This window comes from Amblyomma maculatum, chromosome 11, assembly GCF_055883805.1.
Source record: "Amblyomma maculatum isolate TAMU_Amacu chromosome 11, ASM5588380v1, whole genome shotgun sequence".
NCBI lineage: Eukaryota > Metazoa > Arthropoda > Arachnida > Ixodida > Ixodidae > Amblyomma > Amblyomma maculatum.
In genome coordinates, this window is record NC_139354.1 from 114,075,084 (window position 1) to 114,103,037 (window position 27,954).

The 27,954-nt window shown below is 47.8% G+C and overlaps 1 protein-coding gene across 1 annotated transcript in view; it reads right to left on the bottom strand.

Moving 5' to 3' along the window:
• Positions 1 to 7,529: 7,529 nt before the first annotated feature.
• The window catches only part of LOC146174716 (iris-like), a 54,306-nt gene continuing 33,881 nt past the window's right edge, over positions 7,530 to 27,954 (bottom strand). The window contains exons 5-6 of the mRNA XM_084585446.1: positions 23,209 to 23,383; positions 7,530 to 7,865 (exon numbers count right to left, since the gene is read on the bottom strand). Coding sequence (XP_084441572.1) covers positions 7,530 to 7,865; positions 23,209 to 23,383 — 511 coding nt within the window. The remainder of the gene's footprint in view (positions 7,866 to 23,208; positions 23,384 to 27,954) is intronic.

Sequence of the window (27,954 nt, forward strand, 5' to 3'; positions counted from 1 at the left end):
GGTCTGATCGCTGTTGTTCTGCGAAACTGCTGGCGCTTACCGGTCCCAAAAAGGCGTCGTCGTCATCGTCCTTCGGGGGAGCATCGACGGGAGCGCGGGATAAGCAGTCTGCGTCGGAATGCTTTCGGCCCGACTGATAGACTACAGTCATGTCAAATTCTTGAAGTCGTAGGCTCCATCTGGCAAGGCGGCCGGAAGGATCTTTCAAATTAGCCAGCCAGCAGAGCGCGTGATGGTCGCTTACCACCTTGAATGGTCGGCCGTATAGGTATGGACGAAACTTAGAATTGGCCCAGATGATTGCAAGGCACTCCTTCTCGGTCGTCGAGTAATTGACTTCGGCTTTTGTGAGTGACCTGCTAGCGTAGGCGATTACTTTCTCCTGTCCGGCACTCTTCTGGACGAGAGCGGCTCCTAGGCCCACACTGCTCGCGTCGGTGTGAATTTCGGTCTCGGCGTTTTCATCAAAGTGGCCAAGTACGGGAGGGCATTGCAGGCGGCGCTTGAGTTCGTCGAAGGCTTCTCCTTGCGGTGCTTCCCATTTAAAAGGTACGTCAGCCTTTGTAAGCTGCGTCAATGGTTCGGCGATCCGCGAAAAGTTTCTGACAAATCGTCGATAATAAGCGCACAGCCCAAGGAATCGGCGCACAGCTTTCTTGTCGGCAGGTGGTGGGAATTGTGCGATTGAAGCTGTTTTTTCCGGGTCTGGGCGAATACCGTCCTTGCTAATGATGTGACCTAGGAACCGGAGTTCTTCGTAGGCGAAGTGACACTTCTCTGCTTTTAGCGTTAGTCCCGAGGACTTGATGGCTTCCAACACTGTCTGTAGTCGTTTTAGGTGGTCTTCAAAGTTTGACGAGAAGACAACCACGTCGTCCAAATATACCAAACAAATTTGCCACTTCAACCCTGCCAGGACTGTGTCCATTACTCGTTGAAACGTGGCTGGTGCGGAGCAGAGGCCAAATGGCATCACCTTGAACTCATAAAGGCCGTCCGGTGTGATGAATGCGGCCTTCTCGCGATCTCTTTCGTCGACCTCAATTTGCCAATATCCGCTCTTCAGGTCCATCGATGAGAAGTACCTTGCATTTGCAGAGTCGGTCGAGAGTGTCGTCGATGCGGGGAAGCGGGTAGACATCCTTCTTCGTTATGCTATTCAAGCGGCGGTAATCAACGCAGAAGCGAAGTGTGCTGTCTTTCTTCTTGACCAAAACGACTGGTGCCGCCCAGGGGCTGTTCGATGGCTGGTTTACGTCATCACGCAGCATTTCCTCAACTTGATCGCGAATGGCCTGCCGTTCTCGGGGCGATACACGATAAGGGCTTTGGCGCAGAGGTCGGGCGTGTTCGTCCGTTATAATGCGGTGCTTGGCCAGTGGTGTTTGTCGTACCTTCGATGATGACGAGAAGCACTCCCCGTAGCTTCGAAGAAGACTGAGAATCAGGTCTTTCCTGCTGTGGGTCAATGCCGGGTTGATGTCAAATTTAGGCTGACGGAATTGGTCTGGTGCGTCTTCCAGCGTTTGGTCGTGGAGGGCGAATACATCTTTGAGGTCGGCTAATTCGTCGAGAAAAGCGATCGTCGTGCCCTTGTTGAGATGCCGGTATTCTTCGGTGAAGTTTGTTACCAGCACCTGAGCTTGACCTCTCCGGAAATTCGCGATGCCTCTTGCGATGCCGACGCCTCGTTCTAAGAGCAATTGGATATTTCCTTCGACGATGCCTTCAGCGGTTTCGATGTTTGCGCTACCTACGCAGACTGCGATGCTTGATCGGGGCGGGACGGTCAATTCTTCATCGAGGACGTTTAGAGCGATGTGTTGCATCGACGTCGTCATAGCAGGAATGGCTTTGTCTGCAGAGAGCTTGATGAGCTTGGATCGCAGGTCGATGATAGCCATATGTTCATTTAGGAAGTCTATACCTAAAATCACGTCGCGGGAGCACTGCTGCAAGACCACAAAGCTGGTGGGGTAAGTATGCCCATTTACGGTTATTCTTGCAGTGCATCGTCCCGATGGAGTAATCAGGTTGCCACCTGCGGTGCGAATCAGCGGGCCATCCCAAGCGGTGGTAACTTTTCTGAGCTGAGGGGCTAACGGTCCACTAATGACTGAATAGTCAGCTCCGGTGTCTACTAGGGCAGTGACTCTGCGACCGTCGATATCAACTTCAAGGTCATTTGTTCGCGTCCTCGCATTGCACGTGGGCCTTAGTGTCCGATCTCGGCTCCGTCGTTTATTCAGGTCATGGCCGGGGCATACCGTTGTTACTTCGCTGGGCGGCGGTGTCTGCTTGCAGTCTGGTCGTGTTGTCGTCGATGACGTCGTGTGGAGCGGTAGTGAAATGGCTGCGTCGTCGTTAGTGGTCGTCGGCGGCGGAGGATGTTCGTCTTTTCGCCGTTGAGCAACCTCACTTCCAAAGGTTGCTCTGTTTAGTTTCCCCTGCGCGGGCTTGGGGACCTTCCGCGCATACTCTCATCATAGGTACGGCCTGGCGACACAAAGCGGGCCCTGTACGGCGATGGAGATCTGAACCGACGGCTTGGTGGCGCAATCTCACTGCTACGCAGGTAGTTGTCAATTTCTTGTGGTCGTTCACCTGGGCGTGGTCGTGGAGCGTCGACTGAAAATCCGCGGAGACCGATTCGTCGGTACGGGCAGTGGCGCAGAATGTGGCCGGCCTCACCGCAGTGGAAGCATAATGGCCGGTTGTTTGCAGTCCTCCAGGCGTCGCACTTCCTGGGGTTTGGGGGCGTTGGTAGGCTTGGCGGGCGGGGGCCAAGGGGCGGTTTTCAGGAACAGGACGGTAGCGGCGAGGGCTGGGAAAGTCATCACGTCGGGGCGGAGGGCGACGTAATGCACCAGCGTAGTTCATCGCTGTTGCTTCTTGGGCTGGAACAGTCGCAGCCGTCGCTTCAGGAACGCCCAGCGCCTGCTGAACCTCTTCACGGACGACGTCCGTGAGCGTCGCCACCTGGGGTTGCTGCGATGATGGCAGCATTCGGCGGAGCTCCTCTCGCACGATCTCCCGGATTAGGTCCCGAAGGTTCTCTCTGCTTGCAGATGTGCTGGGGTAGTGGCATGAGTAGTTTGGTTGAAGTGGTCGCTCGTAGTGGCGCATCCGGGTATCCAACGTCTTCTAGATGGTCGATGCTTCACTCTCAAATTCTTCCACAGTTTTCGGCGGGTTCCGGACAAGCCCCGCAAAAAGCGACTCTTTAATGCCTCGCATTAAGAATTTCACTCTGTCATTTTCGGCCATGTTAGGGTCGGCGCGGCGAAACAGGCCTTTCATCTCCTCTACGTAGGCCAGGACGGGCTCGTTTGGTAGTTGAATTCTTGATTGGAGGAGGGCCTGAGCTCTTTCTTTTCTGACAGAACTTGTAAAGGCCATCAAGAACTGTGCTTTGAATACTCCCAATCCTTGAAAGAAGTCTCGTGATTTTCAAACCAAACTCGGGCATGTCCTTGAAGAACAAAGTAGACCTGCCTGAGTTTCGCAGCGTCGTTCGAACCGTTGAATTTTGCCACACGGTCGAAAAGGTCCATCCAGTCACCCGCATCCTCATCCGATCGTCCATGGGAGCAGGGGGGCTCACGAGGTTGGACGAAAACAACCGGTGCTGTAGGCTGGGCCATTGTCAGCTTCGATGCCTTCCGAGATCGAATGGAGTCAGGCAGTAGACCATGCTCGGGTTGTAGGCCTTGAAGTCGGCGGCTGGCTCGGTGACCTGTAGGCTGGTCTTCCAGGGCGTCAGGAACACGGCTTGGGTCTTCGCTTGAAGGATCAAAGGCAGCACCTCCACCAGATGTCACGTAGTGGTGACGAGGTCGACGACACAATTGAAGGGTCGATGATTGCACTAAAGAAACTGTTTATTTGGGCTGACTTGCGCCCGCAAAAGAACTAAGCGACTCGGCGGCGGCGACAGAAACAAACGTGCTCGTCGATCGTCGAACAAAGAATGCCCGTCACACTCGTCAACGCTCAATTTAAAGGGTGCACAGAACAATCTAGATAACGTCGCAAACAGCTACCAGCACGGGCTGGAACATTGTGGAAATACACCCGAGTGGCCGGAACCTTCGAGACAGATCTCGGTGCATCTTGCGCTACAACGAAACTGATAAAGGTGTGACTCGCGACATCGAGCAATAAGAAACAAAGAATACAAAACTGGTACGCGATCCGGAATCAGAGTAATAAGCCTGTATGCCGGCGGCTGTTAAAAAACAACAAACACTGTTTGAAGGTTTCGCGGCAATATTCACAGTCCAGATTATATGCTATATCGTGCACAAATTGGGAAAATGGTGTTGATGTGCTAAAACACTGCATAAGCGATGCTGAACATTAAATAATTCATTATTTGTCTCCAGAAATTTAACAATTGCAGAACAAACTTGAAAATGAAATTGCCGAATACAAAGACAAAGACAATTCTCACAAAGGAAACCGATATTTTACTGTCGCTACTTTCAGGCATTCATAGAAAATCAATGAAAATGAGTCGCGCCTGGTTTTTCAAGACCAATGCTTCAGTATTGCTAATTTTGAGATACAAACCGCTGTGCAGGATTAAAATGAAGATGTGGTGCAGCTGTTCAAAATGAATGGACAAGTTATGCGCGAATCCGTTTAAACAGAGTAAACTGCTTGACTAATTGGTTCATATTGCATAGAAAAGCGGTGCATTGTGCGTGCTTTCTTTGCTCTTGTCCTGCGTCTGTTTGCGCTGGTTTCCTATCTGAGCAATATGAACTCATTTCACAGGACGATATTAAGAGTTGTTACGGAGCTGCCAGCTGTCAACATCTTAATTCGGCTCAAATCGCGCGCAAAGCATAACTCAGTTCCCAAGGAAAAAATACAAGGTTCACAAAGGAACTCGGAATGTAAAGTTTTTATTCAGTTATTTGAACCTCAAATGATGAGTGTGTGCTGGAAAGGCGGTTAACAGTGAGTATTGCGTGGTAATGATGCAGATGGCATAGCTTCCTCGATGACAGTCTTTGTATGAGCAAGATCAGTGATTACACTGGGAAGTTCGTTCCATTCGTGAGACGTGAGCATTATAAAATACTTGTAGAATGTAGCAGTGCGAGCACGATTCGGTATTACGCTATTAGGATGGCCTCTGCGAAGGTTTAGGAGTGATGCTATAATGAGCTGGCTGTCACGGGGTGGACCACGAGAAATCATGTCATAAGCGGAAACGTGAAATTTGGCAGCAGAAAGAAAAAAAAAACTTGTAGCCGTTTGGCGCTGCCCAACATGGATATCGAGCATTTGCTCTTAAAACACGACCACTGAAAGCACAACTCGATGAGAGAATTGCTGCGTAAATTTAGTGACTTGAAATTGTTTTTATTGTTTTCTATTTTTTTTATGATGTGATCAGGTGGTATGCTGAGGTCACTTTGTAGGCACACCATCTCAGCGCTGAGACCATAGCCTCCTCTATTTGAGACAAACACCTATTTCCGGTTGCCTTGCGCGCTGTTTTGGCTAATCATTCATTATGCTAACCGGCTACTTCCCGTGATGCACTGTCACATCTTCCTACTTTTCCTCCTTGACTGACAAAATGTCACTCCATCCTCGCGAACCGAGTCAGCAAAGCTCTTCTAAAGAATTATGTTCCACCTATGTCAACTATAAGCGCTTCTTAAACGACAAGAATATAGAATTGTGGGTCAGATGACAATCAAAGAAATGCAGTTCTAACTGAAGGTAATCGACCTTGTTAAGAGAGAGAGAGAGAGAGAGAGAAGCAAATCTTTATTACGCAGAAATGTGTCGCAGGGAATTCTAAGTCATATCAAGCATAACACGGGCGTCAGAAAGTCATAAGGACAGAGCAGAATAGCAAGTTTCCGGGTATAAATTTGCCGTAACAGGCACCGGACTGCGTGTATTACATAGGGATATAAGATGGGCCTTTGTTCTGCCTCCATGTTCTAGCCTCATAATTGAGCATACTAAGGTGTAGGTGTTATATCACTTCAGAGATTTTGAAAAAAAAATGCCAATCACGATCTCAGAGTGCGAGTCTTTTGTAATTGTCTGTTCTCTTCTAGTTATTGTTCTAGTCGTTTTATTTTTGTAGCCCTGATCTACGGCCACTACCTGCCCTAAAAAAGCGTGTTCCTTGACCTCTTCCACCGATTTGGTAGGAACCGTAATCTGTTTTCTTGAGTGAGCTTTCAATAATGATTTGCTACACTTTATTTTTGTGTTTGCGTTTTTGCTGTGTGCGACAAGATTTGCACTGCGTTCCCCGCGTTACATAGCAAGGCAACGTCCCCAGTGAATCGCTGATTGTTAAGGTCTACTTTATTAATTTTTATCTAAAACAGTTCCACGTGCGGGTACCATGTCCGATAAATAGTAATGGAGAGATCGTGTCGGCAAGCCTAAGATTGTTCTTGAGTAAGAACCTTGCACCGTGGTAAGAACTGAATGGTGACTGTGAAGCCATTGAAGCTATCTCCATTACTGCAGGTGCGATTTCTACACACTGGTTCAGTACTGCCTTCATCGCTGCCAAAGTTTCGACTTAGTCAAAGGTTTCCTCGTAAATTTTGACGGCGACTATTCGGGTAGCCTGTATGCTTAGGCTACATTGATTATATTAACGGCTACCTTAGCAAATCCCTGGCACACAAAAGACAGTAAACTGATCGGTCTGTAGATTTCCACGTCCGTATATAACTTTAGCGCTCTTCTTAGACATGATGCACTGCATATACCGCAGGGTGGCCAGGTTGTCTAGAGCAGCCCCTGGCATCTTTCAAGAGATCTGCAGTGAACCGATTGTCGGCAACTGCTTCCTGGCTTTGCGTACAGCAGCCCTCGTAAGCTAAAAAATTTAGAAGGGTTCAACGCTGCTGAACCGAATATGGAGCGAAACCATTAGCTGCGGGGGATCGAGTCTTCTTCTTCTTCTTCTTCTTCTTCTTCTTCTTCTTCTTCTTCTTCTTCTTCTTCTTCTTCTTCTTCTTCTTCTTCTTCTTCTTCTTCTTCTTCTTCTTCTTCTTCTTCTTCTTCTTCTTCTTCTTCTTCTTCTTCTTCTTCTTCTTCTTCTTTTTCCTTCTTCTTCTGACGTCACAGCACCTGCTAGGGGCAGCGCCGGCTCGGGGAGCACGGACACGGACACGTCACGCAGCGAAGACTACGGGCGGTTAGACCTGCAGTAGTATAGCTTTCGCAATAAAAAGCGTACACGAAAATAGAGTTCGCGTAATGGTGGATTGCTTTTGCAGGAAGTGTATTTACTCCTGTATGAACAATATTGAATAATAATAGATGGCCAAAAATTGGAATGTCTACAAGCAGAAAAGCTGTTTTTCTTTTTTTTTTCATCGAGAATATAGAAATTACATTTATTGTAATAATAATGCAAAATGTTAAAAACATGCCAAAGCAGCACTGTCACTCTAGACCATTCGAACAGACAGCTCTTTATCTAAGAATGAAATGAGGCGCCAACTATCGGAGCAGCACGGAACGTCTTTCCGAGATCACCAGTTTATCTTGCGCACCGCACCAAGTAGCATCAAAGTGTCCGGGTTTGAGCAGATTACAAAGAACAGGAAAGGCCTGTCCACGACGAAGTGTGTCTGAGCGTGCGGCACCTTGACCAGAGAGGTGAGACCTTGGACCAAGGTGGCTCCGAGCTGCCCGGGCGTCTTGGCCCGCGAGCTATGGCGGCCGCCGGCTTGCGCGGTCTCGAAGGCGGCTGCGTGGCGTATCGACGACACCCTCTTCTGCCCCGCGGTGGATCCCCACAGCTCGGCGCGGTCCGTGAACACGTCGCGCACTCCGAGTGCCGACAGGGACGGACCTAGTTCAACGACCTGTAAAAGATTGTGTTCGAAAGGCAGTAGTAAAAGACAGTATTTGAAGGCAAATGGAAATTTCAGAGGAGGCTATTGAGGTTTTGTCTATTGTAACTAGTGTCATGCTATTTGTTTCTCGAAGCTTTGTTATGATTTTTTCTGTCGTGAAAGATTTCACTGCTAGAGTGGAGTGGCTACTTGGCTACATGTACACCTACAGATATGTACACATGAAATGAAGTTGGTTGCCCTGCCCTGGCTACTAGTTAGATGTCAGCCGCGAAAAATTAGCTCCAGGCAAACATGGCCAGTAGGGTCTTGTGTATGATGTTTTTCTATGCTTCTGTGCATGCAGTAAATTGAAGCTTTCAACTTCAATTTTATTCTTTCGCACCAAAATATGCGCATGAATTCTGCGGAAAGACAATACCACTGTTTTTAGTCAATAAAAAACAAACTTGATTGCTATACACTGTAGCAAAATTTTCCCAAAAGGAAATTTATCCATGAATTTTTTTCTGCACAGCGAGAAGGCGTTTTTATTAAGAAAACGGGCATCAATATCAAAACCAACTTTTCACAGTTACGTTAAGCCGTCAGTATTTTGCACACAAGTTTTCTCCGTCGATCAGTGCTTGATACCGAGGAGGTGCATAGAGCTCTTATTGCTGGCTGTGAACGACTAGCCTATAGTTTGTATACCTTTAAAGCCATTGGTAATAATCTCCTGGGTGCTGCAGATAATTTGCTCTCTCAAATAACTAATGAGACAAATGCAGAGATGATGTTAAACTTAAATTCAGCAGATGAACTTGGCCACTCCACAGGGTGTTCTGAATTATTTAATAGACGATTATCTTTCAAAGGGTATGAAAGCTGCGCCGGTGCGGTGTATTTATGCAGATTGTCAGAGAAGGTAGGCATTATGTACATTATAAAGCTTATTGATTATAGGAATTAATTATTAACTAACATTACCTAATCAGCTTTCTTTCCTTTTCACATTGTGGTCCAATTTTATTTCAAGGCGGGACTCACCTTTGAGGTTGACGGCCTTCGAATTCGAAACATAACAGTGTCCCTTAAAATAAAAGTAAAATGTTGATTGATTTTATTATAATATTTTTTTATTTATCAAGTTTATAATGGACATATGGCCCCCTTGCTGCGCAATACACCTGATTAGACCACACCTCTGTGTCTTTCGGAGCTTTGGAAAGAAAACATTGAAAATTAAATCACCCTGCATAAGGTCAAGTTTCCTACCATTTTTTTTCACAATCTCAGAAGTGTGGTTTGGGTCGTTGTTTTGACTGAAATGATATTGAGAATTCATGTTCTTACGTGCCTACGAAAGCATTCTTTCAACAATTACCACGAGAACGTATTTGTTCATTAGACCTTAAGCGTAGCGAAGAAGGTCAGCAGCAAGAGGAAACAATCGGGCCTCTGCCGTAACTTTCCGCTTCTATAGTTTTATACAAAATGAATAATGTCAAGCTTCAAGTAAAGTTCGTTTAGAAAACTATGTAGACAACAAATCCTCACACTTTCACACCACCAGAACTTTGATCGTGAATCAAAATCACTATTTTCTGCCCGTCCAGTCCACACTAGGGGTTCAATTGCCTATACTGTATTGATCCCGATCCGTCGGACGGGTGGGCTTGTATTGAGCTGCAAACCCCTTGTTCAGCTCATCGAATGCCACATAAAGTTTCGCCGTCTATGCGGGCCCTTTAGCTCCAGACATCACAGATAAAAACCCACTGATGACAATAACAGAGGCTGGAGCTTTTCGTGCTCACACAAACAATGTCTTTTTCGACAACTTGCTTTGCCTATCAAGCCTGTCCTGGTGAAGATTGCTAACTACGACCTGCTTGGAATCCACACCTTTTCGAAGCTTTTAAAAGCACCGACTGCAATACCTTAAAAAAACTTTGAACGGTGATGGTCTATTACCGTAGTGTTTAGACTGTGCGATAATTGTTATTTGAGATGTAGGAGTCAAACTACACCCAACGGATTGCTTTTGTAATAGAGCAGTGATGCAACTGTCAATGTCCTTTGAAAGGGGAAACTCAAGCTAATAATAATTTTGAAGAGACAGAGAATTAGAACAGGGAATGCCGATTCTTAATCCTTATTTTTTATTCAGTGATTTCCCCGCTTAGCCCGAGAGCGCTAGAGCTAGCGGGTTACAGGTAAAAAAAAGGAAAACTTTATTTGAACAGCGTACTTGCTGACCTGAAAGCCCATTCCATTCGCTGATGGAACGAACAAAAAATGAACTAGCACGCACATTATGGTTCTGGCAGAGTATTCCAATATTTTACGATGAAATCTTAAAATGAAATGATAAAGACGAAAAGCAAACTGAAACGAGACCCCAATGCCCCAAGGTATACAACAAGGGGAAGGTGGCTACACAGTATGAAAGAAAACTGAACAAGAGTTGAGTAGGAACCTCCATTCCTAAGCCAATCCAATATCCCCTTGTAGGAACGTTGGCTCGAGTTACGAACAGAGGCTTCCCCTCAAACTTTATTCAGTTCTCTTTTACATCATGGCTGAAAATAACTCAATTCTGAGGAGGGCATTATTGCACCGAAGTATAGGAAAGTTGTACCATATCGTTACCTGGTTACGTTATCGCTTACCGGCCTAGGCTGGCGACATCTACGCATGTACGGCCATTACCGCAGTGAAAGCCCTTTAATCTCTTTTAGAGTTGCGCAGAGTTACTAGACCAACATGGCGGCAAGCAGAATACACATCAAGGGGAACGTTCGCACTGGCGGTGGTGGACGTGCACGGGCGGCTGCGGGCATCAGAGTCGGTAGTGACAAAATCTTCGGAAACAGCGGAACAGGCAGCTGTGGCACTAGCCATAGCTAGCACCGAGGCGGATACAATCTTCTCCTATTCTAAATTGCCGTCCGTAGCTTTGCGGGGGGCAGAATCTCAACTGCGGCACAGCAGGTACTGAAACTGGTCAGCCAACCATACAAAGAAATTGAGATGATATGGGTGCCGGCTCACTCCGGGAATCCGGGAAATGAGGCGACCCACAACATGGCTCGGGGTTTCGTCAACCAAGTCGGTCCGTCGTTCGCATCCATAGGTCAGTCCTAGGAGGGGCTGGTACGTTTTCACAATATCACAAGTCGTTACAGATTGAAAAGCACAAATTTGCACCACCTGACAAAACATTGGATAAGGCACAGGAGACCGCTTGGAGGAGACTCCAGACGAGATCCTTTCTTAACCGATATCTATTACCAAAAATGTACCAGGATGACTTTAACCCCACGTGCAGCTTCTATGGTGAAACAGCCACGTATGATCACATACTATGGCAATGTAAAGAAGAACCTCCCCTGAAGGATCTAGTACAAATTCCTTTTCTTGAGCGATTGGAGGCCGTTCTGGTCAGCTCGGACCCGGGCATTCAAGCCTTGGCCACTGAGTGGGACGCTGAGGGCACCGCCAGCCATTGACTGGAGGCCATCTAGAGCGGACCGTCTGCATCAGGATTTTGACGAAATAAATGTTTTACAATCCAAGTCTATATGCTGTGTAGTGCGGCGTTCGAGGAAGCGTCAAATTAATGGCGCCCCACGGACGCCTGGATCGAAAGCCCGGCGGGGTCGGCTTCGTATATGCGTGAATCGCCTAGTGACGTCATCACCAGTCGTGGCTTCATGACTGGGTGTGACGTCATTATGACGTCACTTCTGATTATTAGACATGACCAGATGTTATGGCGTGATGAGGTTACATCCGATGATGAGGTTACATCCGTCATCACTCTATGACGATGTCATAACCATAGTCATTACTCATGACTGTTTAGTCATGGCTAATGAGTAATACCAGTTAGTGACTAGTTAGTCGTTAGTTAGTACTGGTTAGTGACTAGTTAGCCATTAGCTAACACTGGTTAGTGACTAGTTAGCAATTAATCATTAGTACTAAAGCAATGATGTAGCCTGGATCGAACGCCCGGCGGGGTGAACTTCGTATATGCGTGAATCGCTTGGTAACGTCATCACCAGGCGTGACATCATGACCGGATAATGATGTCGCTTCTGGTTATTTAGACATGACCGAATGTGACGCCATTATGGCTTCACTCCCGGTCACGACGTCACAGCCGATGGCGTCACCATGGGATGGCGTCATAGCCAGTAATTGTCATTGCTCATCACTATTCAATCATGACTAATATCTAGTTAGCACTAGTTAGTCCTTAGTTAATAATGGTTAGTGACTAGTTAGCCAATAATTAGCATTAGTGAGTGAATAGATAGCCATTACTCATTAGTGCCGCAATTCTCCGTATTAGGGCCCTTACTCTTTCTACTCTATAATAACGACCTCCCGAATAATATCACATCTAAGATTCGCATGTATGCCGATGATTGCGTTACTTATGACATCATTAATTGCCCTGAAGAGCATTATCAACTGAACAGTTCATTAACTACATTTTCTGAATGGTGCAGTAACTGGCAATTGAGTATAAATTTCCTTAAGTCTGTAATCATGACATTTTGTAACAGCTCCTAACATTCTTTTTTCGCCTACTCGTCTAATAGCTTGTCACTGGAAAGGGTTTTTATTTATAAATATTTGGGAGTTATTTTTAGTACCAACTTATCTTGGTCCAAGCATATTGATTACAATTGTAGCAAAGCCCTCATGAAATTAGGATATTTAAGACGTACTCTCGAAGTGAAGTGAAGTTACTGATGTGCAAATCATTAATCCGTTCGGTACCAGACTATGCATGCGTTATATGGAACCCTCAATAACTAACTGATATTACCAAGATCGAAAGAGTTCAAAAGAAAGCCATTTGTTTCATTTGTCACCAGTATCACCGTGATTTTTCGCCTACTTCTGCCCTTCTTTTGTTACAGCTTACTAAACTATCAAGTCGCCGGCATTTGGAATCGTTGAATTTATTGTTCATCATTAATGCTCATTATTGACTTTCATGTAACAGTTACTATACTTCAGCCTGGCCTACTACCTCCAGGTACTACCACGAGCTTAATATTGTTCACTACTTTGCTCGACATAATCCATTTAAAAACAGATTCTTCCCTCGTACCGTCACAGCTTGGAATAAGCTTCCTGGATCACTTCGTTCCCTTCCTTTACAAAATTTTACTGACGCCATCGCACACTGACTATTTCTCACCGGTAAGTGACCTCTATAGCCATTATTAGAGTTGTTACTTTGTTTAAATGCTGTCTTGTTACTGCTCTGCTGACTGTATTGTATAGTTATTTTATTGTATCATGTTCACCTCCCACTCCTGCTATAGCTCCGGATGGAGCTCCAGTATGTAAAAATAAAAACAAATAAAGTACTACACCACTCATTTTGGTCGCCAGATACCATGTCGGAGCTGTGCGACCACCACTTGGCCACCGCCACGGCGAAAACGCTACTTTTAGGTGTTGTGCTAGGCCCACAAAGCTTCGCTGTAGCGCCAGGCTGACCAAGTTTCACCGCGTCACCGGGTTGTGTGGCACCACCGCGTCGCGGGATGAACGCTGCTCTGCTCCCTCTGCGTTTGCGGTTTCGGGAGGAACGTGATCTCGGCAAGTGGGAGAGAAGGAACCGGCGTGCTGCTCCAGTATTCGCCGGCAGGGATGCGCGGCCGACCATCGGACGCTTGTTGCCATCGGCTCCGAGCTAGGTCCCGGGACCTGTGCTCCCGTTCCTGCCGTTGCATCTCGACCGCCTACTGCCTGATAGTGGTGACTGCGTGGGCGGGGCCGGACGAGAGGAAGACGCCAGAGTGTTTACGGACACACGTGTGTTGCGAAGCGACTGAGAGAGATTGCTCGAGAGGCTCTCAACGGAGGCAGGCTGTCGTCCTGCTCTCCGAGTTCTTTGTTCCTGTTGTAAATAGCTGTATAAAGCTCTTTTCAATTATTCTTCTCAACTCCATCTCGTATCGACCGCTTGGTTGCTGTTTCCAACCCGACACCACGCTACCCGTGAATCCCAATAACTGGATGGCAGCTATGGGATGGACAAGTCAATCACCGGCTCCAAAGGGCCTCGGCAGCAGCGGGACTAACGGCCACTAGCTACTTTGACAAGATGAGTGCCTGAGATTCACTTCGAATTTCGCTAGACCTCTCTATCAAAGGAAACCGTTAGGAGGGATTGATTTTCTGGGAAATGAGTTTCATGAGATTTTGAGTTTGTTGTGTTTTGCCAAAGTGTAAAAGCGGTTTGACAACACACGGTGTAAGACCAGGATGGAGAAGTTCAAGGTACAGGAACTTCTCGAGATTTGCGAGGGGTTGGGAATTTCTCTGGGTTCTGCAAAACGAAAGATATTCTAGAGGTTATGAGTCGGAAGGCAGTGACGATTGAGGAGGCCGGAGAGGCTTGGGAAACGATTGTAGAACGCAGAGAGGAAAAGGAGCGGGAAAAGCACGAGCTCCGTGAGGAGCAGAAAAGACCAGACCCGCGCGAGGGACAGGAAAAACAGGAGGCCCGTGAGCATGCTCTAAAAATGAAGGAGCTAGAAAACGCTTCAAGCCGTACTGACCAGTGTGGAGGCGTTCCAGCCCTGTATCCTTGGACGGAGAACAGGTGAGACACACACTGAAGGATTCTGTCCCAATGTACAAAATAGGGGACGATTTTGCACTTTTCCTTGTCAATATGGAGCGTGCGTGTGGAAAGTCGCATATTGATAAAAGTGCTTGAGCAGAGAAGTTACTTCCTTTCCTTCGCGGCGAGGCGGCGGAATTCGCGTCTGTCAGACAGTAACTGCGACGACTACGACATAGTAAAAAGTGAACTGCTGCGAAAATACCGGCTTTAGGCGGAAGAATTTCGACAGCGGTTACGCCAGGGGAAGAAAAGCGGAGAGTCCCACACTGACTTCGCGTATAAACTCAAAGCCAACTTAGAGGAGTGGCTTAAGAGTGTGGAAGTGTGCAACGATCACGACAAGGTGCTGGAGTGTATCGCTTTGGAGCAGTACTACAGCGTAATCGCAGAGGAGTTGAGGGGTTGCTGGACAGGATTACGGCAACCAGCCTGGACAAAGCTGCGCAGCTCGCTGAGGAGCACTACGTTCGTAGAAATCTTCAGAGCAAGGTAGCTTGCGGTTACAGATCAGGAAAAGGGGAATTTTCTTCAAAAAAGGTCCCCAACCAAATACCATGGAGTGATTACCGAAAAGAGGATTCGGGATTGAAGCCAGCAGGTAGCGGAAATAAGGCAGAGTCACCAAAGTCTGCCGAGCCGCGGCATCCAAAGGACGGTGTGACTCGCGTGTTCGAAAAGCGACGACCCATTGCTTGCTATGACTGCAACAGAGAGGGTCACATCTCCTCCAACTGCAAGCAATGGAAAATTGCTTACGCTAGCATACGAGAGACGGATGAAAACATGAAATTGTTAGAACCGTATATGCAGGAAATATGTATCAATGGGAGAAATATAGGGCACTTCGTGATTCAGTGGCAACCATGGACGTTGCTCAATCTTCGTGTGTTTTCTCCGCTGACTACACAGGCGAATGCGCCTGGATCAGGCAAGTCGCGGAGGACCAAAGCGTGTTTACCGATAGCGAAGGTAACTCTAGAAGGAGCCTTCGATAAACTGGAAACGGAAGCAGCAGTGAGCCCCAATTTGCCTGCCCATTTGCCGTACCTGTTCTCAAATAAGTCAGAGTAGCTATTCAGAGGAAAAGGTCTCTCGTTCGCGCTCTTGAGAACGAAAGCTTTCGCAAAAACTTGAGTGTGCTCAAGCGAATGAGCAGGCACAGAACCTTTTCCTCGATCAGACAGATCCGTCTTGCGTGGCCGAACCACCGAACCTGAAAACAGGGAGCCAGCTATAGCTCCCGAGACTCAACCAAAAGCCATAAACCAGAATAATGGGGAGCCGCAGAATAACGCGGATGGCTCAATATTAACTCCCGTCTCAGCTTGTTGGCAGGAATGACTAAAGTAGACCGGGGGAAGCTCATTGCAGACAAGAAAGCGGATGCTTCACTAGGACTTCTGAACGAGGCCGTGAGAGAGGGGATCGCCAGAAAAAACATCTGCTTTTACGAAAAAGCAGGCCTCAAGTACCGGAGGTACTGTGATGCCAAGGGGCGCTCATACGAGCAGCTGCTAGTGCCAGAGAAATACCGGCGAAAGCTTGTCGAGCTCGCACACGGAAGTGCATGGGCAGGTCACCTGGGCATAAAGAAAACGAAGGCTAGACTAGCGCTCGAATACTACTGGCCCGGCTGCTGGAAGGAGGTCGAAAACTTTGCCAGATCCTGCGACACGTGCCAGCGGGTGGGCAAGTCGATAGACAAATGGAAAGCACCAATGAATCTTGTCCCCATTATCACAGAGCCCTTTAGGCGCCTCGTGATAGATATTGTAGGCCCGCTGCCGCAATCTGACACTGGCTGTCGGTACATTCTGACCGCGCTGTGCGCAGCCACCAAAATTTTGGAGGCCATTTTTTTGAGACAGCTGAGGTCTGCAAGCGTTGTGGCTGCGCTTTTGTCAATCTTTTCTCGCGTCGGGTTTCCAGCAGAGATACAGAGTAATAACGGGAGTGTATTCACAAGCTGCTTGACAACAACGTTCTTCGAACGATGCGGGATAAAGATAATAGGCAGTTCCATTCACCATCCGCAGTCGAACCCACTCGAGCGCATGCACTCGGTGATCAAGCGAATACTTATGGCTTTCTGCTTTGGGCATACGGAGGATTGGGAAGGCTGCATTCCGGCGGCACTCTTCGCCATGAGATCTGTCCCGCACGAGAGCACGGGATTTAGCCCCGCCGAGCTCGTCTATGGCCGAGACTTGAGGTCCCCTTTGAGAATGCTGAGAGAGTCGTGGGAGGGTTATGGAGAAGACCCCAGTGTAGTACAGTATGTCTTAAACCTGCTGGAAACACTCGGGAAAACAAGGGAGCTCGTAGAAGAAAACGTCAAAGGAGCCCTGTTGCAATCGAAAACGTACTACGATAAATCGGCACGAAAACGCACCTTCCAGGTTGGCGACAAGCTGATGTTGCTCTGCGCAGCCAAAAGGAATAAACTTGAGGTACAATGGGAAGTGCCCGCCGAGGTGGTGTCGAAGCTTTTGGACACTAACTACAAGATAAAATTGGGGAAAACGCACAATCGGGTCATGCAGGATAATCTGATGAAGCCGTATGTGCAGCGACAGGCACTAGTGAACATGGCCCTACACTTGCCAATGGAGTCTGTGGATATTCCCTGTTTTTTTCCCGAGACGGAATAAGCTGCGCTTGAGTTACTTGATCGGATAGACAAAGAGCCGCGTTTGAGTCAGCGTCAGCGAGAGGACATGAAGAACATTGTTCGAGACTTTGAGGCCGTGTTTTCCAACCATCCAGGTAAAACGGAGCTGATCGAACACGACATTCAGCTGTACAGGGAACAACCGATCTGGAGTAAGCCATATCGTGTCTCCCCTAGACAAAAGGAAATGCTTGACACTGAGATCCGGAGAATGGCCGAACTGGGCGTCATAATCCCATGTGAAAGTGACTACACATCGCCAATCGTTGTCGTAGAAACTCCAGGCAAGGATCCGAGATCCTGCGTTGATTATAGGAAACTAAACTCTGTCACCGTCGACCAAACCTACCCAATCCCTAACATCGAGGAAAGGGTTGAGACAGTCGCCAAGTCTAGGTACATCACCATGCTAGATCTGGTACGTGGTTATTAGCAAGTGCCGCTCACCGAGCAGGCGAGTAGGTACGCAGCATTCGTCTCTTTGTTTGGAACATTTCGCCCCGTAGTGTTAAGCTTCGCCTTAAAGAGTGCCCCATACTGCTCTTCAAAATTAAATTACCCAGTGCTAAATGGGTTAGTAGATTTCGCACTCCCTTACCTCGATGATGTGGCAGTCTTTTCGAAAACTTGGGAAGAGCACGTCGACCACATACGTGTGGTGCTAGAGCCGACTGCAAGAAGCTGGCCTGACCATAAGACCGGCAAAATATCATTTGGGATGTGGTGAGGTGAGTTACCTGGGTCACGTGGTAGGACGGGGCCAACGTAGACTCTCCGAGATTAAAGTAGCCGCCATGGTGGGTTACCGACTTCCATCCACAAAGTCGGAGCTCAGAGCCTTTTTAGGACTGGCCGGCTACTGTCAGCATTACGTAGAACGTTACTCAAGTTTGGCTAATCCTCTGACGGACGCGCTTTGAAAATCGTAACCTGTCACTATCCTTTGCGATGAAAAGAAAGAGAATGCATTTCGCGGTCTAAAGAAGGCCCTGAGTGAACGCCCAACTTTGGCAGCACCAGATTTTCCCAAAGAATTTGTCATTCAGTGTGACTCCAGTTACCGCGAATTGGGCGCTATTCTCTGTCGGGAAGGCGATGACGGCCACATCCGGCCTGTCCTGTACTTAAGCCGGAAGCTTAGTAGCTGGTAGGAGGCTTATAGCACATCCGAAATGGATTGCGTCTGCCTGGTTTGGGCCATTGACAAATTGGCCTGCTACGTCTCTGGGTCTCGATTCACGGTAGAAACCGGTCATTGCCCTTTGACTTAGCTACACAATATGTCGCCCAAAAATGGTCGTCTGCTGAGATGGAGTCTTGCACTCCAGCACCACAGATTCGTGGTCAGCAACAAGAAAGGCAAGTTCCACACCAATACCGACGGATTGAGCCGAGCATATTAGTTTTCTAGCTCGCACGTACGTCGTCACCACCTCGACTGATATTTTTTTATTCTCTTTGTTAGTGGCTTAAAACATGCATTTTGGTTGTTTCCTCAAGATGAGAGGATATTTACCTCGTTTTATTCTTTCGAGTGACTTTTGTGTGTGAGCCGCCTAAACCCAGTGTATTTCATTTTGGCCAAGGAGACAGAATGGCGGTATATTGGTTTATTCGGGTTATTGTTGGGGTCAAATTCAAAGCCTGCTTCGGCAAGATCGGTCGTTCTCCCCTTACCCGATACCTTCCGAGAAGCAGGGAAAAAGCGCATTCTTAGCTACTAGTGAACTACGAGCGTGGCCAAACGCCCTGGAGGAGTCCAGACCAGAACTTCTTACTTAGTGTGCACCTTGTGTTTAGAAAATTTTAATTTTATATCAGATGTACGCGGGTTTTTGTGTATACACTCGCAGTTTTGCATATGTTGGTCTGGCAGGATGAGTGGTTTTCGAATGGCACTCGTTCTTATTGAGTGTGGCTTGAGGTCTGTTGTCCCGTCAAGCTGGCCTCAAAGAAAGACCGGAGACCGAACGTCCCTCTGGCAGCGGTAGCGCTGTTGTGACAGGCCAACAAGCTTCGCTGTTGCACCAGGCTGGCCAAGCTTCACCGCGTCCCCGGATTGTGTGGCGCCGCCGTGTCGCACGATGGACGCTGCTGCTCCCCTGCGTTTGCGGTTTCGGGAGGAACGCGACCTTGGCAAGAGGGAGAGAAGGAACCGGCGTGCTGCTCCAGTATTCGCAGGCCGGGATGCGCGGCCGACAATCGGACGCTTGTTGCCATCGGCTCCGAGCTCGGCCGCCTACTGCCTGACAGTGATTTGTGACTGCGTGGGCGGGGCCGTACGAGAGAGGAAGACGTAAGAGTGTTTTCGGACCCGAGTGTGTTGGTGTGTTGCGAAGCGACTGAGAGAGGCTGCTCGAGAGGCTCTCAACGGAGGTAAGCTGCCGTCCTGCTCTTCGAGTTCTTTGTTCCTGCTGTCATCATCATCATCAGCCTGACTATACCCACTGCAGGGCAAAGGCCTCTCCCATATTTCTCCACTTAACCCGGTTCTGTGCTAGCTGCATCCACTTGACCCCTGCGAACTTCCTAATCTCATCCGCCCACCTAACTTTCTGCCGCCCCCTGCTACGCTTTCCTTCCCTTGGAATCCAGTTTGTTACCCTAAGCGACCATCGGTTATCCTCTCTTCGCACTACATGTCCTGCCCATTCCCATTTCTTCGTCTTAATTTCCACTAGAATGTCGCTAACTTGAGTTATTTCTCTGACCCACTCTGGACGCTTCCTATCTCTTAATGTTACCCCTATCATTTTTCTTTCCATAGCTCTCTGCGTTGTTCTCAACTTAAGTAGAACCTTCTTGGTTAGCCTCCACGTTTCAGCCCCATAGGTGAGTACAGGCAAGATGCAACTGTTGTATACTTTCCTCTTGAGCGATACCGGTAAGCTGCTAGTCATAATCTGCGAGTGCTTGCCAAATGCGCTCCATCGCAATCTTATTCTTCTTGTTATTTCCTTTTCATGGTCCGGATCTGCGGTTACTACCTGTCCTAAGTAGAAATATTCACCTATTACTTCCAGTGCTTCGCTACCTAATGTAAACTGCTGTTCCTTCCCGAGGCTGTTGAACATTACCTTAGTCTTCTGCATGTGAATTTTCAAGCCTACCTTTCTACTTTTCCTGTCTAGGTCATCAATCATTACTTGCAGTTCATCCCCCGAGTTACTTAGCAAGGCAATGTCATCAGCAAATCGCAGATTACTGAGGTATTCTCCATCTACCCTTATCCCTAACTGTTCCCATTCCAAGTCTCTGAATACTTCTTAGCAAGCTGTTAATAGTACTGGGGAGATTGTGTCTCCTTGCCTAACACCTTTATTTATAGGAATTTTGTTACTTTCTTTATGCAGAACTATGGCTGCTGTGCAGCCACTGTATATATCTTCCAGCACTTTCACGCACGGCTCGTCTACCCCCTGATTTCGCAATGCCTGCATCACCGCCGAGGTTTCAACTGAGTCAAATGCTTTTTCGTAATCAATGAATGCTATGTATAAGGGCTGGTCATATTCCGAGCATTTTTCTATCACCTGATTGATGGTATGGATATGATCGATAGTAGAGTACCGTTTCCGAAACCCTGCTTGATCCTTTGCTTGATTGAAGTCTAATGTTGTCCTGATTCTATTCGCGATTACCTTAGTAAATACCTTATACGTAACAAACAATAAGCTGATTGGTCTGTAATTTTTAAGGTACTTAGAGTCCCCTTTCTTATGAATGAGGACAATGTTTGCATTCTTCCATGGTTCCGGTACCGTCGATGACACCAGGCACTGCGTATACAAGATGGCCAGTTTTTCTAACACGATATCCGCCCCGTCCTTCAGCAAATCCGTAGTTATCTGATCCTCTCCAGCTGATTTGCCCCTTTTCATAGTTTCTAATGCTTTCTTGACCTCGTCCTTCGTCACTGGTGGAATGTCTGAATATTTTTCCTTACCGCCAATCTCATTACGATCCTGACTACTTTGGCTATTGTAGAGATTTGTATAGAACTCCTCGGCTACTTTGACTATCTTATCCATATTCGTGATGACGTTGCCCGCTTTGTCCCTTATCGCATACATCTGGTTTTTGCCTATGCCCAATTTCTTCTTTACCGCTTAAAGGCTTCCCCCGTTCTTTACAGCATGCTCAATTTTCTCCATGCTATACTTCCTTATATCGGCCACTTTGCGCTTATTGATTAGCTTTGATATCTCGGCCAATTCGATCCGGTCTGTTGGATTGAAAGCTTTCATACTCTGGCGTTTCTTAATCAAATCTTTCGTCTCCTTAGACAGCTTACCGGTATCCTCTCTAACTATCCTACCGCCTACTTCTACCGCGCACTCAGTAATGATATCTCTGAAATTATTGTTCCTTGCTTCTAGGGTAATGTCGCCATCCTCGGTTAGAGCTGAATACCTATTCTGTAGAGAGATTCTGAACTCTTCTGCCCTCCCCCTCACCGCTAATTCGTTGATGGGTTTCTTTCTTACTAATCTGTTGCATTCCTTCGTCAGATTTAGTCTAATTCGGGACCTCACCATTTTGTGGTCAGTGCATCGCACTTTCCCTTAAATAACTCTATAAAGCTGTTTTCATTTGTTCTTCTCAACTTCGTCCCGTATCGTCCGCGTAATTGCTATTCCCAGCCTGACACCACGCTATCCGCGAATCCCAATAGCGGCCACTGTAGCTCTAGCTACAACAACTTTGAGAGCACTGCTGAGATCTACCTTGAAGGAAGCGAACGCATGTGCGTTGGCCGCTCTTTAGTAGTTCCTATAGATTGCCATGACTGAGCCCATTTGAGTGTCATGACTCTTAGAGTGTTCAGTAGTTCCTAGAGCACCAAGACTCAGCACTTTTGATAGTCGTGACTAGACACTAGTCTTCGTCATGACTGACTTACAGAAGTCATATTGACAACATAGCCATGCACATTGGATCTACGATCTGACTGACTCATGACAAGGGACTATGACGCATGACTAATATATGACTCTATTGACATGTCTAGGCATGACATGACATTTATATACCACTTGTCATTACATACACATTAATGACTACCACTCTCACCCTAATGTGACCTGATATGCGCAACATTTTGCTTCCATGCTTATTTAACGTGTTTACTGATTCGCTTCTATGCCAGAGTGATCATATTCGGCAATGGTTCCGACTTTTCAGACTTTTCAGACTTGCAGGCGACGGTGTGTTCGTCTCGCGAGAGGAGGGCGTGTCATCACGGTGACACCGTGGCGCTGGGAGGGAGTCGATCTGCACCCAAGCTTCGCCGAAGGTGCGAAGGGAAGAAGTCGTTGCCGTTGCGCTATGAGGCTTTGCTTTGATCGCATTTGCGAACCGCATTCGGCCGAAGGGTAACCATTTTTATCAAGCTGGGAGGTCACTCAAAACGCGGAAACGTTTTCGCAAACGTAGCCAATTGAGGCTTTCTCCGTAATAATGAGCCAGACATATTTCGGACAGCAGTGCGTCGCATCCTTTGAATGTGCGGGATGTGTGTCCGTTCCTCTTATTTTCCGTGTCGATCATGTCACCATGCTCTTATGTGCGACGAACATGACAGGTTACCGCGACGCTTCATCGTAACTCCTCTCTGGTTATCTCGTCAATTAACTATCCCGACTATACGCTACCCGTGTCCCAACAAGGTAGGCTGCGTTGAAGGGGTGGGGCAAAGACGCGCCGTGCGCCGATCATCGTCGCTCTTAATCCACCGACCACGTTAATGCAGGAACGTGGGAGGGGTCTTTACCGCTAGCAACGCTCTCACTCCCATCCTTAAAAAGCTCTTCCGTGTGAATCCCGCTTAAGTAATACATGCTGAATTTACGATTTATGGAAGTTACGCCAATGTCGTTAGCTCTGTCCTGGTTTCATAGGCCAGATTTTAAAGAAGGCCGTATTGTCGAGAGGAGGAACTTCTTATAATAAACACATGAAAAGTTCCCTCTGAAAGCACTGCAATTGTCGCCGTCAAAAGCACATTATTGAACATCGAATGAGGTGGGTGCACGCACCTGCTTCACCTTGAAAAGGGGCAGGCTGACCCGCACCGTGCCTACAGGCTTTAGTTGGCCGAAGCAGCGCATGGCACTCGTTGCGTCCAGCTTTTTTTCCACGTTGGCCAGCCCGTCAATATCGTCGGGAAGCAAGATCACCAGGGAAAATAAGGAGCCATGAGGAGTCGGAGTGCTGCAAATGCAGAATAAGAGTTTAAGGATGTCAGAAGGAAGATACTGGAAAGCGTTGAAAGGTGGTTCTTAGTGCATCCTGTTTCATGTTCTAAAGTTTCGCGCTAAAGTCACTTTAGCTCAAACTAGTGACGATCTAAATGATTGCTTCTAGAGGTAACGGGAGGGGGGAGGTGAACGGACGTCCTTAGCTGAAAATGATAATTATAATAATTAGTGTACAGGAAAGGATATCGCAGTATCTGTCACACACTGTCCGTGACAACCTGAACCGCGCCTAAGGCAAGGGAGGGAGGTGGTAGTGAAAGTGGAAAGAGAGAAAGAGGTGCCGTAGTGGAGGGCTTCGGAGTAATTTCGACTAACTGGACATCTTTATATCTGGACTGACCTCACTTAGCTCATGGACGGCACTCCGTGTACTCTCCATCAAAACGCAGCCGCAGCAGTCGGATTCGAATACGGGTACTCAGTAGCAGTAGTCGGGCATCTTGACCACTGCACTACCACAGCGGTGTGAGCATTAATTTTACGTGATAGCCTAAGGGCCTCGTGTCGCAGAAAAGACGGTTTTGGCCTGTTTTTATTGTTGTGCTGTAGAAAGAAGGAAAGAAATGCACGGGCCTGCTACTGGCTCTGTAGCTGAGCCACCTTGATTGATATGATTTATTTATAGGAAGGGAAAGGCGCGGTAACTGTCTCACTTGTTTTCTGTGGACACCGCAACCGCGCCGTAAGGGAAGGGAGGAAGGTTGGAGTGAAAGTGGAAAGAGAGAAAGAGGAGCCGTAGTGGAGGGCTACGGAGTAATTTCGACCACCTGGGGATCTTTAACGTGCGCTGTTACGTTCTTCGGCTGATAACGCCCTCTTTCACGCGGAATGTATCGTTCAGTCTTGTTCATGATGACGCGTATGATAAGCCCCGATATCGAGGGCAATATAAGCGCCTCGTCCGAGCGCTGCGTCGCTCTTTCCTGCCCTGCGGCCGAGATGGAATAAAGGCATTCCTGACAAGTTTCAGTGTGGCCGCTTGCTCGTCGTTCGTCGAAACACGCAGAAACGTAACAGCTGGTGGCAGCGGAGGGGTCGACGACGCCGGGTTTCCGCGGCGGTTATCGGTGAGTGCCTGAAACATCTATTTTGTTCACCAAGCAGCCTAAAAGTTAAAATGGGGCTAATTGTCCCCGAATAAGTGAAGGGGCACTGGGTAGAAAGCAGCCAGATTCTTTCCTCGGAAAATTTCGGTCGTAGCAAGATGGATTTCGGTGCGATTGTGAAGCCCGAATTAATGCTCTTAGCAGAAGAGTTGGGCGTGAAGGCGACAAAAGCCATGAGAAAGCCCGATATCATCTCGGCCATTGAAAAGTGTGGCGCGGGGGCCGACGAAATTTTAGAATGTTGGACCGAGGTCCAGAGGAGACGGGAAAAGGAAGAACTTGACCTAGAGAGGCTCAAGCAAAAGGTTAAGAAGGAGAATGAAGCGACGGCGGTCGATATCTCGACGAAAGTTGACATGCGAAGCCACTTGCAGCCCTTCCGCGTCGGAGGAGACATAGGTCTTTACTTGGTGAATTTCGAGCGGGTGTGCAAAAGGTTGGGCTTCGTGGAGTCGAGCTGGCCACAAAGGATTCTGAGCTTACTGCCAGCCGAAGTTGTCGACGTTTTGGCAAGGTTAGATCCTGAAGAGGCGGACAACTACTCATCCGTAAAAGCCTGCCTGCTGAAAAAGTTTAGGCTGTCCCCTGAGGTTTTTCGAATTAGGTTTCGAGAGGCAAAGAAAAACCCAGAAGAAAGCTATGCTGAGTTTGCTTACAAGTTATTAGGCTTTCTAGAGAGCTGGCTCCGGGGAGTAGACTCTTATGAGGATCGTGAAAAGCTGCTAGCACAGATTGCCCTCGAGCAGTTTTTCTGTTCTATTCCTTCAACCCTGAAGAATTGGATTCAGGACAGGCCAGATGTAAAAACTGTACAAGTGGCGGCTGATTACGCAGACTTGTATTGCTCCAGACACGGAAAGAAAGTTGATAACGAAAAGCCTGGCTTAGTCCGAAGTCACGAGCAAGGAAAACGTCGTCCTTTGTCTAAAAGAGTTGAGGGTTCGACAGATGTTTCACCTTCAAATGAAGTGTTCGATTCAGACAAGCCAAAGCTAAAATCCAAGTTGTTTGAAGCAAGAAAGCCCATTGTTTGCTATAAGTGTCACCAACCGGGTCATGTGGCTTCAGGCTGTCGTGTGCCTAAAGTGTCTCCGGTCAACTTGTGCATGGATAAGGCAGACGACCTGCTTAAGTCATATTTGTACGACATAGAAGTAAATGGCCAGTCTTGCAAGGCACTGAGAGACACCGGAGCTACGCACGACCTGGTTCATTCCTCACTAGTGAGGCAAGACGATTTCACAGGCGATTGCGTGTGGGTTCGCCAGGCTCTGGAAGATCGCACAATCAGCTTGCCAGTAGCCAGAGTAAAACTAGACGGGCCTTGTGGTGCAGTAGACACTGAGGCGGCAGTGTCCGACGGGGTATTGCTCAGCTGCCTGTGTATTCTTTCGAACAGAACGGCAAGGCAGCTAAATGACGCGGGCATCTCGCTTGATATGAATCCCGTTCTAGTAGTCACTCGATCCATGACGAAAGCGAACAGGTCCGAGCCACAAACGCTCGCGACGAAGCCAGAAACTGATAAGTCTGATAGCGAAACTGCAGAAGATGTGCCCGAAGAAGCGGACGTGACCACACTGGTTTCGCCGGAAAGCGCGAACTTCGATAATCTGGTACAGCTTGATAAAACCCCGCTCATCAGTGAACAGTCCTCTGACCCCATGCTTGCAAGATGTCGAGATAGCCTGGGAAAAAAATGTAGCACCAAATATCTCGTTCTATGTGAAGAATGGCCTCGTTTATCGCCACTTTAAGGACAAAGGCGGAAATGAAGTAGACCAGCTGGTAGTTCCGCACAAGTACAAACGGGACCTCTTAGAACTTGCTCATAAGGAAGGATGGTCGGGGCATTTAGGAATCGCGAAAACGAAGTGCAGGCTCTTGGCAGAGTACTATTGGCCTGGTTGCTTCAAGGACGTGGAGGAGTTTGTTCGTTCGTGCGACACGTGTCAAAGGACGGGGAGGCCGAACGAGCGAATAAAGGCTCCCCTTACCTTGGTGCCGATAATTACTGAACCATTCAGGAGGCTTGTGATGTCGTAGGTCCCCTACCTACCACCAAGGCTGGTTATAGGTATCTATTAACTGCGGTCTGCCCTGCGAGCAAGTTTCCCGAGGCCGTGCCTATGAAAGATCAGACTTCTGTCGAGGTGGTAGACAGTCTTCTATCAATTTTCTCTCGGATCGGATTCCCAGCTGAGATTCAGTGTGACCTTGGTAGCGTTTTCACGAGTGCTTTAACAAGCAGTTTTTTTCAAAGGTGTGGCATCAAAATTTTGCACAGTTTGGTAAACCACCCACAAAGTAATGGCGTGGAGAGAACGCATTCGGTCATGAAACGTATCCTCAGGGCCTTATGCTACGAGAAGAAAAAAGATTGGGACTTGGCTTTGCCAGCTATGCTTTTCGCTCTGCGGACCGTCACGCACGAGTCCACGGGTTTTACGCCTGCGGAATTGGTCTACGGAAAAAACCTTCGTTCACCTTTGCGACTACTGCGTGAGGGCTGGGAAGGCCAAGAAGAAAACCCCTTGGTAACGGAGTATGTGCTCTCACTACTGAACCGCCTGCACAAAACTCGAGAGCTGGTTGAAGCAAATCTTGAAAAGGCTCGAGCTCGGGGCAAGGTTTACTATGACAAAAACAGTCGCCTCCGAGTGTACAAGGAAGGAGACAAAGTGCTGCTCTTACGATCTGCAAGGGCAAATAAATTGCAAGTTCAATGGGAAGGACCAGCGACTATCCAGCAAAAGCTATCTGATACAAACTATGTCGTAAAACTTCCTGGACGTCATAAAGAGGTACGCATACATCACTGCAACCTAATGAAGCCCTACGTGGAAAGAGTGCAAGTCGTCAGCATCGCACTAAACCAACCAGAGGAAGTTCAGCCTTATATTCCTTACTTGGAGAAAACCTGCAGAATGTTGGCTGTCGAAGAAATTTTGGAGGCTACTACTGATACGAAACTTAGTAGCGATCAGCTGGCGGATCTGACTGCCCTAATCGAAAAATACCAACATCTGTTTTCTACAATTCCCGGAAAGACCACCTTAGTCCAGCACGATATTGAAGTGACTAGTCAGTCGCCAATTCAATGCAAATCAAATCGCTTTTCCCCACGTCAAGAAAAACTTTTGAAAGATGCTGTAGATCAAATGCTTGAACTGCAGCTAATCGAGAAGGGAGAAAGTGATTATGTGTCTCCTATGATTTTAGTAGAGACTCCCGGCAAAGATCCGCGTCCATGTGTGGACGACAGGAAGTTAAATGCCGTTACGGTAACGAAGGTCTACCCAATCCCGAACATTCAAGCCTGCATCGAGAAAGCAAGCAGGGCAAAGTACATATCGGTCATCGATTTTGTCAGGGGATATTGGCAAGTACCACTAACTGAACGCGCAAGCAACCTGGC